Here is a 16,105-nt window from a genome sequence, read left to right as displayed (position 1 = left end):
ATTTGATATGTTGGGTTGCATGATGAAGTTGGTATGTTTAGTGGAATTTAATGTATTTTTGTGTGTAGATGAATTGGTGCTTTTATTCTTGATTCTTGAGGATTTGAAAATATTAGATTGGTTATTTTGATTTAATTAAGTGTTGTTGAACTTTGGTATGATATTAGGTTAAAGAAAATGGTGGGTTTTTGGTCTAGAATGGGGTTTTGGCATGTGAGTTTCTAGAGGAGTGGTTAATAGGAAAAGTTTGAAGTTTAAGATCTGTTGTTAGGTGATTTAGAACTTGTTTGGATACCTATTTTACTAAGATATGATTTGAAATTTGTAAAAATTAAGAGGGTGGGGGGTTAGAGGGAGATTTGGAGTAGGTGAGTCTGAATAAAATGCAAAATGATATAAATGGTACTTGAGTTTAGGTATAAATCTATTGGTGAATCCAATTTAGTGTTTTGGATGTTAGATTACACTGAGTGTTTGTCTAGGGATGTATTAAGGTAGGGATTTGGGGTTTGTCTAGCCATAATTCTGCATAGTGTTGTTCTCCAGAATTATGCAGAGTGGCTGGGCGAGAGTTCCCGTTGGGCGAGCACAGTCCACTGTTTCTGCAATGGTTGGGCGAGAGTTCTTGCTGGGCGAGTAGAGTCCACTGTTTTTGTAGTCGTTGGGTGAGAGTTCCCGTTGGACGAGCAAAACCCACATTTTCTGTGGTGACTGAGCGAGAGTTCTCACTGGGCAAAGAGAACCCTCTATTTTTGTTGGACGAGAGTTTTGGATCGCTAGGTGCCAAACTTGGTGTTGGTGTCTGTTCTTGCAATTCCTTTTATTATTTTCTTGATTTCTTTAAGTTATGTTTTGTTTGATTTTGAGTTAGAGTATACTTGATTTGATGTTTATTGAACGATATTAATCTGATTGTGAGTAAGGATGATATGTAATGTGAGAAGAATCTCAAGGAGATGTTCTATGGTTGAGACAGTTGTTGTGAATGCTTGACAAATAAATTTTTGAAAGGGAGTATCCTTATATTCTACTTGTCATTCAACTCATGTATAGATGAATAAGGTGGTGGAGAGAATGGCAGAAAGTTTTTACCCTAGACTTTTGAGTCTTAGGAGTGAAATATTAACCTCATGAGTAGTTGGTCGAATTACCCTTGGTTATAACTTTGCAGAGTATAAATACTACCATGAGTGCAAACTTTATGTCAAAGCATTGTCAGATAATTTAGTCTAGAGTTAAATGATTATATGTTTATATGAGTTATAGAATGTTTCAATATTGAATTAATATGTGATGTATTAAATTGTTATGAAGTTTTCTTTCAAATACTACCTTACCCTGGTGTCTCTTTTGTTGTTCTTGGTGTGTTGCTCGTTTTTTTCCTACGATGATCACTTTATTGGTAGAAGCACATGAAAGATAGGTGTTGAAGTATCGTTGATGGAGAATGGTGAGGCTACAAAACATCTTCTTAATTATCTAGTGGTTAAATTTAATTCTTATAAATATAATTATTATTATGGTTTTTTTATTTTAGATAATTGTACTAATACTATATCTATTAGTGGTGACAAATATATTTTGTTTTACCAATTTTATAATATCTTATTTTATATGTGATAAACTGCTAAAATTGAGATGTTAAAATAACAAGTTCATATTGAATTTCGTAAACAATAATAAATAAGAAAAAATATATTTGAAGATACTACAATTTAAAAGGAATTTTTAATCTATCATTTTTTAGTTTTTAAAACATTTTTTAATCTATAACATCAATCAAATTTCTTATCAACTTTCATAAATTTTATTTTCAAATTTATTTTTTATTCTTTTTAAATCTTTAAAAAAAACACATTTAATTTCAAATTCATCTCATTTAATTTTCAAATTCATGTGCTTATTCTTTCTTAAATTCATCTTAAGTGAACACATACTATACCAATGAACATAGTCTATGAAGAAGAAGAATGAGTGAGGAAGAGAGTAACTGAAAAGGTAAAAGAAAAAGAAGTAGATGGTTTATATAAAAAGGACTTTACACTTTATGAAAGGGTTGTCATCATCATCTATGGTGAATTTAAGTTGAGATGGTGGCACTTATGATATGGGGAAAGGTGGGCTGCATCAGTGCTTAATCTACAATGTCACATCACAATGTGTAGAAAGAAAAATAAAACACCTTTGGTGCTACTACGACCCCACTTCAATTTCTTTACGCTAAAGTGTAATTCATGCCTTCAATAATTCACTCAAAACCTCTATTATTCAAATTTCCTTACTTTCATCCACACCAGTTTCTAATTTTAGTATGAGTTTAATTTCTATTTTATTAACAAATTCTAAATATATGGGACTGCTGGTCTAAATTAAAGAGGTGTGAGAAGAAACGACCCTCGAACTAATTAATAGCCCAAAACTATTTACTATCTACACCACCTAACACAAACACTTCGTACAATACCTCCATTGTATCTTTGTTTTATAGTTCCCTTGTGGAATTTCTTAAAATGTTATAAGTAGGTAAATATTATATCGTTTATGTATTTATTTGTTATTGATTAAAAAAACTTAATTATATAACATTCCATTTTAGTACATAAAACCAATAAAATAAGATATTTTATACTAATATTCACAACAGATAATCTAGAATATGAACTATATTAATCCTATTCATAAAAATAAAAATATTGATATTTATACAATCACGTTATATCAACAAAATTCTATATCAAAACTAATCACTAAGGAGTCCAAAATATCCTAAAACTTTAACGGTTGACTCCTGTCTTTGAGAAGTGACTTAAACTTGCATATTAATTAAGACAAAGAAACACAAGAGAGTGAGCTAATTTGCATAAAGAAAAGTTATATATATTAATAAAAACATCTTGTATCACAATACAATGCACTCCAAACAATCATATAAATATAAATCATATAATTAACAACTCTTTTAAACCCAATTATCTGGATACATGCATTTAATGTAATTACCAAAGGCATGCATTTATGGTTACCTCTACCGCTCTGCAGAGTCATTGTCAATGAAATTCACTTTACCTCTCACAAGTTAATCTCCTTCAAGTAATGAGTCATTATCCTATCTTCTGACTAATATCTCATACTGCTCTCACCAGATAACCCATTATATTCTATATGAATGTGAATGGTTATTATAATGTTACGATATCTCCTTTTTTGAGTTCATACATCAATGCATACACTAAAGAAGTCACAAAACAATAGGATTTTCCTCATAGAATTCTTTTTAATTTCATCAACTCATGTATCTACTACCACTTTCTCACCATTAATTATATGCACCATTAAAATCATGAACAACAATAGTATCAAATATTAGAACCATCAAATTAAAAATACAAAAAAATAGTGTATCAAAACACACAAACTAACATTCAATGGTAACAAGGCGTGCTCAACATTGAAGTTACATAGGCTTATTGTTAAAGGAACACTTAACGATAAAGATTGATGCTCAACACTAGTAGTCCCTGGAACTCTGTGACTTAAGAGCGCTCAATTGTGAAAACCAACATTCAACGTTAAGGTCATTGGAGCTCTTTAAGTTGAGATTTTAAAGTTAGCGCTCGGTGCCACTCTGGTACGACTTAGCACCATGAAACATAATTGTGAATTGGTAAAATTTAGCTTGCTCAAATTGACGCTTCTAACTTTTTTCTACTTTATAGTTATTGTAAAACACTTCTTAAATAACACTAATTTGACGAATTTTCTCAACCCAAAATTCTTTTATTTGCATAATACCAAAATCACCCAACAAATCAAACAACACAATTTAACATAACTTAACTACATGTTATATGACAAATTCAACAAACAAAGTTAAATATCATTCCAACCCAAAATAAAATTCTCAACCCAACCCAACCCAAGTTGACAACATATGAAATCACAACCAACTATTTAAATAAAATCACATACTGTATAATACAAGAATTAACTTTCCTCAACAGTTCTAGATGGCTTTAGACTTTAAAAAGTTTTCGAACTTGTAAATATCTTAACTCAACTTAAAAACAACAAAAAAAAACTATTGGAGCAAACTAAAACAATCGATCATTCTTATCCATTAATTTAACATTTTATTATTGTTATTTATGTTTTTTAATAATTTGTTTATAGATCTTCCAAGGATAATCATCATCGATTTTCTGCGTTTACTTAATAATAATTTTACTAAATAGTTCTTTTATTTAACTATTATTATAATAGATTAAATATATATTTTCTCTTTAAATTGTATTCAAATTTTTATTTCATCCTTAATTAATTGTATATCTACTTTATCTATATTTAATATAAAATATAATTTTTAATAAATGACATATAAAATATTTTTATATGATAAATAAAGTTTTAATAATATAATCTCTACATATTAATAAATGAAAAATATTTTACACAATTTTAATCAAAGATAAAATAGATATATAATTTCGTTTAAAAATAAAGTACTATTTTCTAAAACAATATAAACACAAAAAAAATATTTAATTATTATTATTTTGATATCGCAATATCTTTTCAAATAGGTTTATTATTTATTTGTAATTATGATTTACATGGAATATTGATTAGAGTTAATCTTATAAAAAGTTATCATTTTTTATGTACTCATTTTATTAATTTTTTTTCTCATTGATACTTTTTTTTCCGATTATAATTACCCGATTAAAATTAAAATAAAACGTGTGGTGGCATGTTTTGTTTGCCAACCATTTAGGTGGCAAGTTTAGTACACGTCAATACATCAATAGATTTTCTTAAAGATTTTGTTTAATGCATCAATATTTCTCTTATATATGAATCCATTATATGTGTTTGTTATCAAACAATTTATACTCACATCTTGTAAGGAATGATCTATGTCATACAAAAATTGTATTCAATTTCCGTCACGTGCAAGAACTTGTCCAATTAACGAAAGTTACAAATTTCAAATAGAATTAGTATTTCATTAATATGTTGGAGGATGAAAAATTAATCTTATAATATGCAAGGTTGCATAATTAATCACGTTTTCTTATGTTGTGATATAACATCATTAAGGAGAAACCAGAAAAGGAGTTACACACAAAATATCCTTCAATCAAACAAATCATAGTTAGGCTTGCATAGGACGTCTAACTAACAAATCATTATTTTTATGAATGATCAATCCTTATTTGAAAATTTTATTTTTCCTTAAAAAAAATAGATAGATATACAATTAGATTCTACAAATTTAATCAAAAGCTTAATTAACTTTGACCCACAATTTTAGCAATGAGACTAGAGCTAAATAACTAAAATTTAAACACATAAAACACGAAATATACCTTCTCCTTGTCTGAAAAGTGAAAAATAATCATTTCAAATAGTTTTATTTTTTATCTCAAAATCAACCATCAATGGTAAAGTTTTTCTTTTCAATTGTGATGTTTACTCATTTGCAAATTTATTTTGTTTCATAGGAAAAATCATGTTACATATTTGAAGAAAACACAAAGATTCCTTCTTATGAACCAAATCTCATTTTGAGTTCGATCTGGTGTTGGCTACATCTAATTCTAATTCTTGTGTAGAGGGGTTTGATTTTGATTTGAAGTGTTGTAAATCATGTTCATACGTTTATGTATATTATAATTTAATGATCTAAAAGGTAATAATTTTTTTTGTTACAGATCCATTTTGTGCTTCTTATCAGTCGACAAGGAAAAGTGAGGCTCACAAAATGGTATTCACCATATTCTCAAAAGGAGAGATCCAAGGTATCATATCAATTATAAGAAAAATGATACTTGACACATAAAATTCATTTCTTTATGATTATTTTACTCTTATACTGTGTGTCAAATGAATATAAAAGTGTGTTATCTATCATTACTTCCATTACAACAATGATAACTCATGGTAACTACAATTACTCATAATATTCAGATTGAGTCATAAAGGTAGTTTTTCTTGTATTAAAATTAAATGTACACAACATTATTGCTTAACCTTATTCTTATTTTATTTGTTCTATTTTTTTAAACTTTGGAAGATAATTAGAGAGTTATGTGGATTAATTATCTCTAGAGCTCCGAAACTGTGCAACTTTGTGGAGTGGAAGGGATTCAAAGTTGTTTATAAAAGGTTAACTTTATTGTTTTGAATGCATGGTTAACAAAATACGTCGAAGTATAAAAGTTGACAATGTCTTAGTTTTGGTTATTGATTAGATATGCTAGTCTCTACTTCTGCATTTGCAATGATGAAGAAGACAACGAATTAGAGACATTGGCCATTATTCATCACTTTGTCGAGACGTTGGATCGTTATTTTGGCAGTGTTAGTATCAAATACAGTTGTATTATAATTTTTTCATAATTTGTACTCATGGTCTGAATCTGTTTATCTCTTACTTCTCTTATCAGGTTTGTGAGCTGGATTTGATTTTTAATTTCCATAAGGTAATTTGTTTCCTCTTAAACTATATTTGCATATCGCTAAAGAACATTAAATCTTATAATCAAATGTCATGTTAAATATTATCTTCTCCTATTCTCACATCTTTTAGAAATATGGTATAAATATGTCTCATTCGAGACACATTTGACTTATTCTATAAAAGTTATGTGAGAAACTTTTTTAATTTTTTTTACTTAGTATCTCGATGAATGTGATTTACCTTAATAATGAGTTTCCTTCTTTAATAAGTTTTTTTACTCAAAAGAAAAATGTACAACTCGATCAAACACTCCCAAATATCTATTTTTTCTCATTTTAATCAAATCATTGTATAACTCAATGCAAATAATTCATATAATTTCTAAAAAATGAAATTCATAACATTGTAATTAAATCATATAAATATAACACTTCACTTTTATAAATGAAACATGTATTTGAAAATAAAGGAACATCACTTTAGCTAGTCATCCTTGCTTCAATGGCTTTCATTCAAAAATGAAATCAAGTTATTGATTCTTTCTCACTTAAGTTGAGAACTCAATGACATATCTTGTTTCTTAAGCAATTAATATATTACTTGAGCTCTGGATTTCCTAAAACTAAGAGACTTTACAATTTGTCATTACTTTCTCACATTATTTCAGAAATAAGAAATTAAAAGAAAAGATAATTGTCTTAGTGTTCCCATCCCAAAAAGAGTCTTAATTTGAATATTAAACAATGTTATTTGAACAACAATTCACTTTGTTTCTTAAATTATTATTATTATTATTTTCATTCTCTTTTGCTATCTTTTCACTTCCATATATTTTCACTTAATTCTTATAACGAAATGATATATAGAGAAGAAACTCTAATACATATTTTTTCTTCCATCCATTCTTTAAATTGTTTTATATTATGAAAGATCGAAAATATTCAATAGTCTTTTCAAAATAATCTTTAATATTTTCCAATGCAATTCAACCAAGTTAATAGATTATCTAATGTCATTTTATTGAGTGAAATAATTAAACAAGATTACTAATAAAAATAATGTGTTACCTCTTCTTCATTTACTGTGGTACATACGGTGGCCTATATTTTAAACTTCTTTTACCAAACCAAACTATCATTACTTTCTGATTTTATTATATTTGTCAGATATCCTTAATCTTTTCAACCTAGTTGTAACGTTTTGTTCAACTCTATAAGGTTGATTATGAATCATAATGTTTTTTCAATATAAAATTGGAAGTGGCGTATAATTTGGAGTTATATAGTAAGAAAATAATGTAGAATTTAGAACATGTTTACGTTGCATGAATGATTAAAATTGAACTTGATGTTGGTAGGCATATTTTATATTGGACGAAATTTTGATAGCGGGAGCCATGCAGGAGACTAGCAAGAGAACAACTTTGAGACTGATAGCTGCACAAGTATGTATTACAACAAATCCTCTTCTATTTTTCTCTTATCATATAAATTTTAGCTGCATTTTTTATACTTCTTTTTTTATTACTCTTTAAACACCATTACATATTTATTTTGTAATTTGCATTATAAAAATCTAAGGAAAGTCCAACTGTAATTGGACAATAACATTAAAAATACTTTAAGATATTATATTATATAGCAAGTTTTTTATCCTCATGTTCTTTTGTGTTTCAATTTTTTATTTTATTTTATTTTATTTTATCATCTTTTTGCAGGAGGATTTGGTGGAAGTTGCTAAAATAGAAGCAAGTTCATTGACCAATATAATCGCCCAGGCTACAAAGTAAAAACATATTTAAGGATAGAAATGATCAAATTATAGAAGTTTTTTTTAAATATTAACTATAAAGTGCATATAATTCATGGACCCTAGTATATCTAGTCAAAAGACTTGATTATTATTTTATTTCAATTGAAATTTTATATTGAGTTCAATTGTTCACATCTACAAGTGAAAAGTCAATACTTTTTTTTACCTTTTTTTAATGAGTAAATCCTAGTTTACATATATATATATATATATATATATATATCATGTTTAGTTTAAAAAAAAAATTATGCCAATGAGTAATAACAACTATATAAAAAAAATCAGTAATTCATGAGAAAAAAGTGAATTTTTAAGAAGAGATGTAACTCTTGATACATAAAGATTTAGAAATGACGCTTCATTCATAAATGCATGTTATTTCTTATCAAGAGATGTGACTTTTCATTCATTAAAAATAACTCTTTCTAATAAAAACTTCATTAATTGAAAGAGGAATCCCAATAGTTTACATATCATAAATATACAACATTCTTATATGAATGATAATTCATGATATTTCATTTCAGGGCTGTGATTTCTTAAAACTTTTACCTAATCTACCAATTCATTTCTTTTTTTTATCATATTTTTGTTATTTGCAAAGTTAAAAAAAATATGTTAATTATACCCTTATGTGTTGTTTAATATTTAAATAATTTATCCGTGTATTGAGTGAATAAAGAGAGGGACAAAATAAAAAATATGTAAAACAAATTTCGTATTTGGATAAAAGTTTAAATAATATCTTTTACACCATCATAAATATAAAAAAATAATGTTTTCTCCCTTACATGTTTACTTGAACATGTTTAAAAGATAAACCGTAATATTGAATTAAAGTATATGTCTTTGTAAGAAAAAAAACTCATGTAAACTTTTAAATTTTATTTTAATATCATTATCAAGTGGAAAGAAATTAGGACAAAGATTAACAAAAAATAATTTAAATAAATAGTTTGTTAGTGATAATTAAATGTGTGTTCAAACGATAACATCATGTTTTTTTAATAATGAGTCCGGACATTTATTCACATTAAACATTTGCATCCAAATGCGAATTCATATTAAATATTTGAGTAACATCATTTCCATGAAAGTAACTTTAAATACCAAAATAAAAATACATATGAAAGGATAATCATAAATTTCAGATACTTTTACATTTAGTTTTAATTCTCAATCAATATGCTTTTATTTTAATAATTAATATTATAGAGTATGAATAACCATCTTATTAAATATATTTTTTTCAATAAGTTGGAAAGGATACTGTAACGGTAAAGTAAATTAATATTCACTTGAAAGATGAGAAGGGATTCAAAGTTCCTTATAAATGTAGTTAAATAAATAAATTTATTTTTCTTTTAAATAGAGAAAATATTAGTGAATTAATCAGTGGATTGAAAGATTACCTGTTCCAATTTTATTTACAAAACCAATATAAGTTACTTGTACTAATTTAACTCACAAGACAAACTGGAAAAGGTAAGTTAAATTGTGTGATCTTTCTTTATTTAATGTTTTCCCACAATCAGTTTCTAAAATAAGGAAATATGAAATGTTTATTTTGTTGACTTTAGAAAAATCAATTTTCTTAATAAACACATGTATTTTAATATATATAAAAACAAATATAAAGAAACATCTCAATGTTTATAAATTCATGTGAGATCGAGTAAACTATTAATTATTATGCATAACAATATTCATAAAGTTTTACATTTTTTTTAATAACCTTAAAATAAGTGATCCCATTTAACATTATTTTTATAATAAAATAAATGAACTATCAAAGTAATTATATTTGGATTTAATTTATATAAAAATTAGAGTTTAATGATAACAATATTAACATTTTTAATCATTATTCGATATTAGATAGTCCTGTCTCTTTGTTGATTATGTTAAAAGAACTAGAAAAGACAAAATATAATAAATTATTCTATTTTTTTTGGGAGAAATAAAAAGAAAAGGATAATGATAGATAGACATTTCAATTTGTATTCAACGTCTATTCAATACTAACAACATTATACTTTTACTTTAAAATATAAAATTATTTAAAATAAATTAATTTTAAAAAAAATATTATGTATCAAATAGAAATATGAAAATTAAAAAGTGCACATGTTTTTTTACATAAAGAAATACATGCAATTTTAAATGAAAGAGAATAATTACTCTAAAGTTGAGATCTCTTAGTGTAATAATGAGATAAATTGAGATTGAAAATCACAAATAACTCTCACAATGAACTAATGATGAAAATTTAAACATATAAAAACCTCGAAAGTATAGTGTGCTTGGTTGTCATCTCAATTAACATATTGCTTAATTTAAAAAGGAAGAGATGAGAAGTTGAAAAATATGTTATATAATTTTATTAAAAAAAGAAAATTTGTATTTGTATTTTGTTTATGGTGTTTAAAAAATAAATAAAATTAGTTAGTTTTTTTTAAAGTTATCATACACGGATACCACACATATAAAAAAAAGTAAAACAGAAGAATGAAATGAAAAATAAAACAGAAGCTTCATTAATCATATTCACACATTATATGACAATAAATGAATTAATAAATATTAATAAAAAATTAATGGGAGGTTGGGATGGGATTAACCTAACCTCTGTTATAAATGTATGTGGAAGTTCACTTTCTCCTCCAATTGAGGCTTTTTATCAATGTTTTAATCTTACCAATAATGAATGACACCCCACTTCACATTCACCAATGGCACCACCATCAGCAATAATAAATAAAACTAAGATAATGCTCACAACTCTGTCCCTTTTTCTTACTCACCATTTTCTCTCACCTTTCATCTTCCTACACTCTCCTTCTTCTTCTTCTTCCTCCTTTCTCTGCTTTTAGTCTATAAAAATTCTCTGTTTTTTCTTTACAAATTGACCTCTGTTCATCTTACAACTACACCAACTCCTGCTACTGGTAAGACCCCCCTCATGAAAAAAATTCTTTTTTTTTTCACAATTCACTTTCTTCTTGATCTCTGCTTCGTCAATAGATTTCTGGGTCTTTCTTATTCTCCTTTTCCCTTTTCTTTTTGGGTTCTGTTTTTACTCTGTTGATTTGTTAAGTTTTAGTATTTTCATGATTTCTGATCTTTGGAAATATATATATGTATACAAGTATATCATGTTCTGTTCTGTGTTTACTGTTGCTATTTATGGTGTTGAGGGGTTTCCTGGCTACTAGTTTGGCCTTAGATCCCGTGTTCATGACTGGTTTGATTGTTTCCTCTAATGGTTTGGGTGAGTAATATGTTTTTATATAACATGTCAATCGACTCTGTTTGATTATAGTTGATGAATGCTTTGTTTTTTTTCTTTTCTAAATCATTTTTGAACTATGCTATGTGTTTTTGGTGTTTATATTTTCATTCTTATTTCGCGGTTGATTTGGATCTGTTCAATCAGGATAGTCCTGATCTAGTATCTGTTTTTGATGAATTGGGTTTTTTGATGTAAACCATAATTTTGGTATTGCATTTAACTCGTATTTGGATGCAGCACTCTAATAGGGGAGTTTAATTTTTTAGGGGATTCAAATTTTTTCAGGAACATGCTCTGTTTGAAATTCCTCCAAAATAGTAGGAATTTTTTAAATTCATTACTCTCCTCCTTCATTCAAATCAGTAAGACACGTCCCAGACTCTCCCATAGTTGCAGGGTGTCAACTTTTTTACTTTTGATCTCTCTTTTTTATTCATCTAAATTCTTGTTTACTTTTATATATTTAATATATTAATATTCTTTTTACGTATCTAAGTTTTTGGATTTTATATTATTAAAGTATAAGTACTTATATATTCTTCTTATTATTAAAACATAGTTTTATCACACCTCTATTGAATCCCCATGGAAAAAAGTAATAATCCAAGAAAGTTACTTTATAATTGAATGGCTTTTGATTGTTTCAATTGATTTATTTGTATCTATTTTATTGGTGAATACTATAGAACTGATGACCTAGATGTGAAACGAACTCAATAGTCGTATCGATTCAACATAGGTGACAAATCGACTATGGAATTTTTGCTTATATAAAAAATATAGTGGATGAGAATGAGAGAAGAAATTTGTGGTCAAAATACATGCTTAATGAATCTTGTAAGATATTGCTACAGATTTTATGCTTTAGGTATCATGTGATCTTTGCACCGCCTCAATTGACAATTATTCCTTGTTTTTGGCTTTCAACAGTTGTAAAGTCGGTTTGTTATTCACTTCATCTGAAGCTGGTGGGTTGAATTGAACCCCTTTTCCTGGAGACTTGGTCTATCTTTCGGCTGTTTTTTTTCTTTTTCTGAGAAAAGATGATGATGTTCGAGGACATTGGGTTTTGTGGCGATTTGGATTTGTTGAGTTGTCCCCTTGGGGACGAGGATGTTGTTGCTGTGAGACAAACGGATCCAGATCCTGTGGTTGAGGATGATTACAGTGATGAAGAAATTGATGTAGATGAGCTGGAGAAACGTATGTGGAGGGACAAAGTGCGCCACAAACGATTGAAAGAACAACAGAAGGCAAAGGAAGGGACAGATGCAGTGAAGCAAAGGCAATCCCAGGAGCAAGCTAGGAGGAAAAAGATGTCAAGAGCTCAGGATGGAATACTAAAGTACATGCTGAAGATGATGGAGGTCTGCAAAGCACAAGGGTTTGTTTATGGCATAATTCCTGAGAAAGGGAAGCCAGTGACTGGAGCATCTGATAATCTTCGCGAATGGTGGAAGGACAAGGTCAGGTTTGATCGAAATGGTCCTGCTGCTATAGCAAAGTATCAGGCTGATAATGCAATTCCAGGGAAGAATGATGGTTGCAATTCCATTGGTCCAACTCCACACACATTGCAGGAGTTACAGGACACAACACTGGGTTCTCTTCTGTCAGCACTTATGCAGCACTGTGATCCTCCTCAGAGAAGGTTCCCATTAGAGAAGGGTGTTCCTCCACCATGGTGGCCCACTGGGAATGAAGTATGGTGGCCTCAAATTGGTCTTCCCAAAGATCAAGGCCCTCCACCTTACAAGAAACCTCATGACCTCAAGAAGGCATGGAAGGTTGGTGTTCTTACTGCTGTCATCAAGCACATGTCTCCTGATATAGCCAAGATTCGGAAGCTTGTGAGACAGTCCAAATGCCTTCAGGACAAAATGACAGCAAAGGAGAGTGCAACATGGCTTGCCATCATCAACCAAGAGGAAGCCTTGGCTCGAGAGCTTTATCCTGATTATTGCCCCCCATTTTCCTCTGGTGGAGGTAATGGCTCCATGGTCATCAACGATTGCAGTGAGTATGATGTTGATGGTGCTGAGGAAGAACCAAACTTTGATGTGGAAGACCGGAAGCCAGATCCTCTTCATCCATCTAATCTTGGGATGGAGAGAATCACCGGAAGACTACCACTACAAATTTCTCATCCATTTAAGGGAGATGTTGTCACAAACCTTGATTTCATCCGGAAGAGGAAGATTCCTGGTGACTTCAACCTCATGATGGATCCCAAAATCTATACTTGTGAGCATCCTCAATGCCCTTACAATGAACCTCGCCTTGGTTTCCCTGACAGGTCGGCTAGGGACAATCATCAACTGAACTGTGCATACAGAAACAGTGCTTCAGATTATGGTGGTGGTTCCAACTTCCATGATTCTGAGGTTAAGCCAGTCATATTCCCTCAGTCTTTTGTTCAACCCAACACTACATCTCAGGCTGCAAATGTGGTTCAACCTTCATTTGGTGTATCTGGGCTTGGAGTTCCGGAAGATGGGCAAAAAATGATAAATGACCTTATGACAATATATGACACAAATGTAATAGGAAACAATAACTTAAGTTCCAACAACTTTGTAGCCGCAGAAAATCATAACTTTTCTCAGACCATGTTACAGCAACAGCAACAGGACAGTCGTGGTGACAATTATTTTACTGGCCAAGGAATGGTGACAGAAGGAAATTTCTTTGCACGTGAGGAAGGACAATTTGAGAGGTTCAAAGCCATGAACATGAACGCCCCTTTTGACACCAACCACATGTTGTTTAGCCCCCAGTGTGATTTGTCGTCTTTTGATTTTAAGGATATACAAGGGGGAGGAATGGATACCGGTCACAGACAGCAGCAAGAGGTTTCAATTTGGTTCCAGTGAAAATGAGAAGAGGAAACAAGTATTCCTAGGACTTTCATTGTGTGAAACGGTTACACTAAAATCTCTTGACCCAGATGCAGTTACTGCATTTTTACTTCATATATGTAATTGAATGTTTAGGTCCAGATATTTATATGCTTTCCCAGGTCTTTATCAGGTGGTGTTATGGATAAAAAACATCAGGGGGTGTTCCCATAATGTAACTCTTTTATGTGTGTTTTTATGTAATAGCCTACTATGCTACTCAAAGTACGACTGTTATCTAAATAAAGTTTTTTATTCAGTTTCAATGCTCGGCATTCATAGTTAAGGAATCTGATTATATGGGTGAACTATGATGGGAACAAAAGTTAGTTAGGTGGGATGAAAAGAGTGCATCTTTCTCATCTCAATATGCTTTTCTTTTCAACATCGCACAGTTAAAATGGTCCCATCAGAGATTGTTTGGCAGATGCCAATTTAGATGGCTGAGGCTTTTCAATTGCGTGATGGAGTTGAATGTGTTGTGTGGTGGGGTCTTTTCATAGGGACACGTTGTCTTTGTCTTTTAGCAGTCGCCAGTCAAATCCTTAGGCGTGCATTGCAATGGTTCCTCTTCACTCACAGTGCTGAAAGGGAAATTGCCTATTTGTGAGACAGGGAAAGGACCATATCACTTGACAGTGTTAAGCTTCTGTCCCTGTTCTTGCTTAGTTTACGTGCCAATAACACATTAATGTTTTGCAAAGCACCTTCATTTCTTTCATATCAGTGGCTTTTGTTGCTAAACATAGTGTTCAGTGGCATAATTGTCACCAAATTTAGCGAGGTTAGCCAAAAGGTCTGAAAGGGTGGCATAACTAATTGCACTAAGTGTTCATCATCTGCATGGTTCTGTAGAATTTTTTCTTTTAAGATCATGCAATATATTGTAAACTTGTTGAGTTTAACAATAACTCCTTTAAAAGTTAAAGTCTGTTGTAAGTTTGCACCTTTTTCTTATTTGTGGTTCTGATTAAATTATAAAATTTAATTTCTAATACTTTTAAATTAATTTTAAAGTTTAATTAGTAATTTGATTTCTATATTTAAATTTAGATAAAAGTTAAATTTTTTATTAATGTTAATTTAACGAAATGGATCATAATAAATCTATTTAATTAGATTTAATTGAATAGAAAATAAATATAAAAACTAAAACAAATAAAAAATTACATGAATATATTTAAGTGGTTTCTTAAACTTATAAAATTTAGTTTGGCTCTTAAACTAAAAGAGTAAGTTTTTAGACTTAGTTTAAATGTTTTAAAAAAGACAAAAAAAATATTTTATGGTGATATTTTGGAAAACCTTAAAGTTATAAAAAGACATGTAGAGAATTTAACTTTTTTAAGTCTAATAGAATATTTTAAAACAATTATAATTAAATTTTCCAGATTTTATACAAGTTGATGGAAATTTAGGAATGTTAGCTCAAATTTATGAATTTGCACCCACCTTTTCCCCCTTGTTTTAGTTCAGAGTTTTCCAAAGTATATGGAGATCATTATTAGTTATCACCTAATTGTTTGAAAGGGGAGTATAACTAATTGCACTGTGTTGAAAGGTGTGAACATTGGAAAATCCAAACAATTTAGGAATATTACACAATCTAGGATGTAATATAATAATGAAGTTTTATTTTAACAT

General features: G+C 29.3%; 2 protein-coding genes across 3 annotated transcripts; both read left to right on the top strand.

The window, feature by feature from the left end:
- The first annotated feature begins 2,090 nt into the window (after window positions 1-2,090).
- Window positions 2,091-8,249, top strand: LOC108336540 (AP-1 complex subunit sigma-1). Its single transcript, XM_017573018.1, has 7 exons — window positions 2,091-2,117; window positions 5,712-5,798; window positions 6,074-6,165; window positions 6,252-6,360; window positions 6,447-6,482; window positions 7,818-7,904; window positions 8,178-8,249. The coding sequence occupies exons 1-7, from the start codon at window positions 2,091-2,093 to the stop codon at window positions 8,247-8,249; spliced, it is 510 nt and encodes a 169-aa protein (XP_017428507.1).
- A 2,688-nt stretch (window positions 8,250-10,937) lies between these two features.
- Window positions 10,938-14,727, top strand: LOC108338339 (ETHYLENE INSENSITIVE 3-like 1 protein). 2 transcript variants are annotated; one of them, XM_017575147.2, is made up of 2 exons: window positions 10,938-11,220; window positions 12,495-14,727. In XM_017575147.2, the coding sequence occupies exon 2, from the start codon at window positions 12,608-12,610 to the stop codon at window positions 14,435-14,437; it is 1,830 nt and encodes a 609-aa protein (XP_017430636.1). In that variant the 5' UTR covers window positions 10,938-11,220; window positions 12,495-12,607; the 3' UTR covers window positions 14,438-14,727. The 2 variants fall into 2 exon arrangements, with proteins under 2 accessions (XP_017430636.1, XP_052736434.1); XM_052880474.1 differs by lacking the exon at window positions 10,938-11,220 and adding an exon at window positions 11,910-11,926.
- Window positions 14,728-16,105: the final 1,378 nt, after the last annotated feature.

The sequence above is a fragment of the Vigna angularis genome, chromosome 7 (assembly GCF_016808095.1).
Source record: "Vigna angularis cultivar LongXiaoDou No.4 chromosome 7, ASM1680809v1, whole genome shotgun sequence".
Classification (NCBI taxonomy): Eukaryota; Viridiplantae; Streptophyta; class Magnoliopsida; order Fabales; family Fabaceae; genus Vigna; species Vigna angularis.
Note: the sequence above shows the minus strand (reverse complement) of the source record. Positions and strands in the feature narration are given on the sequence as shown.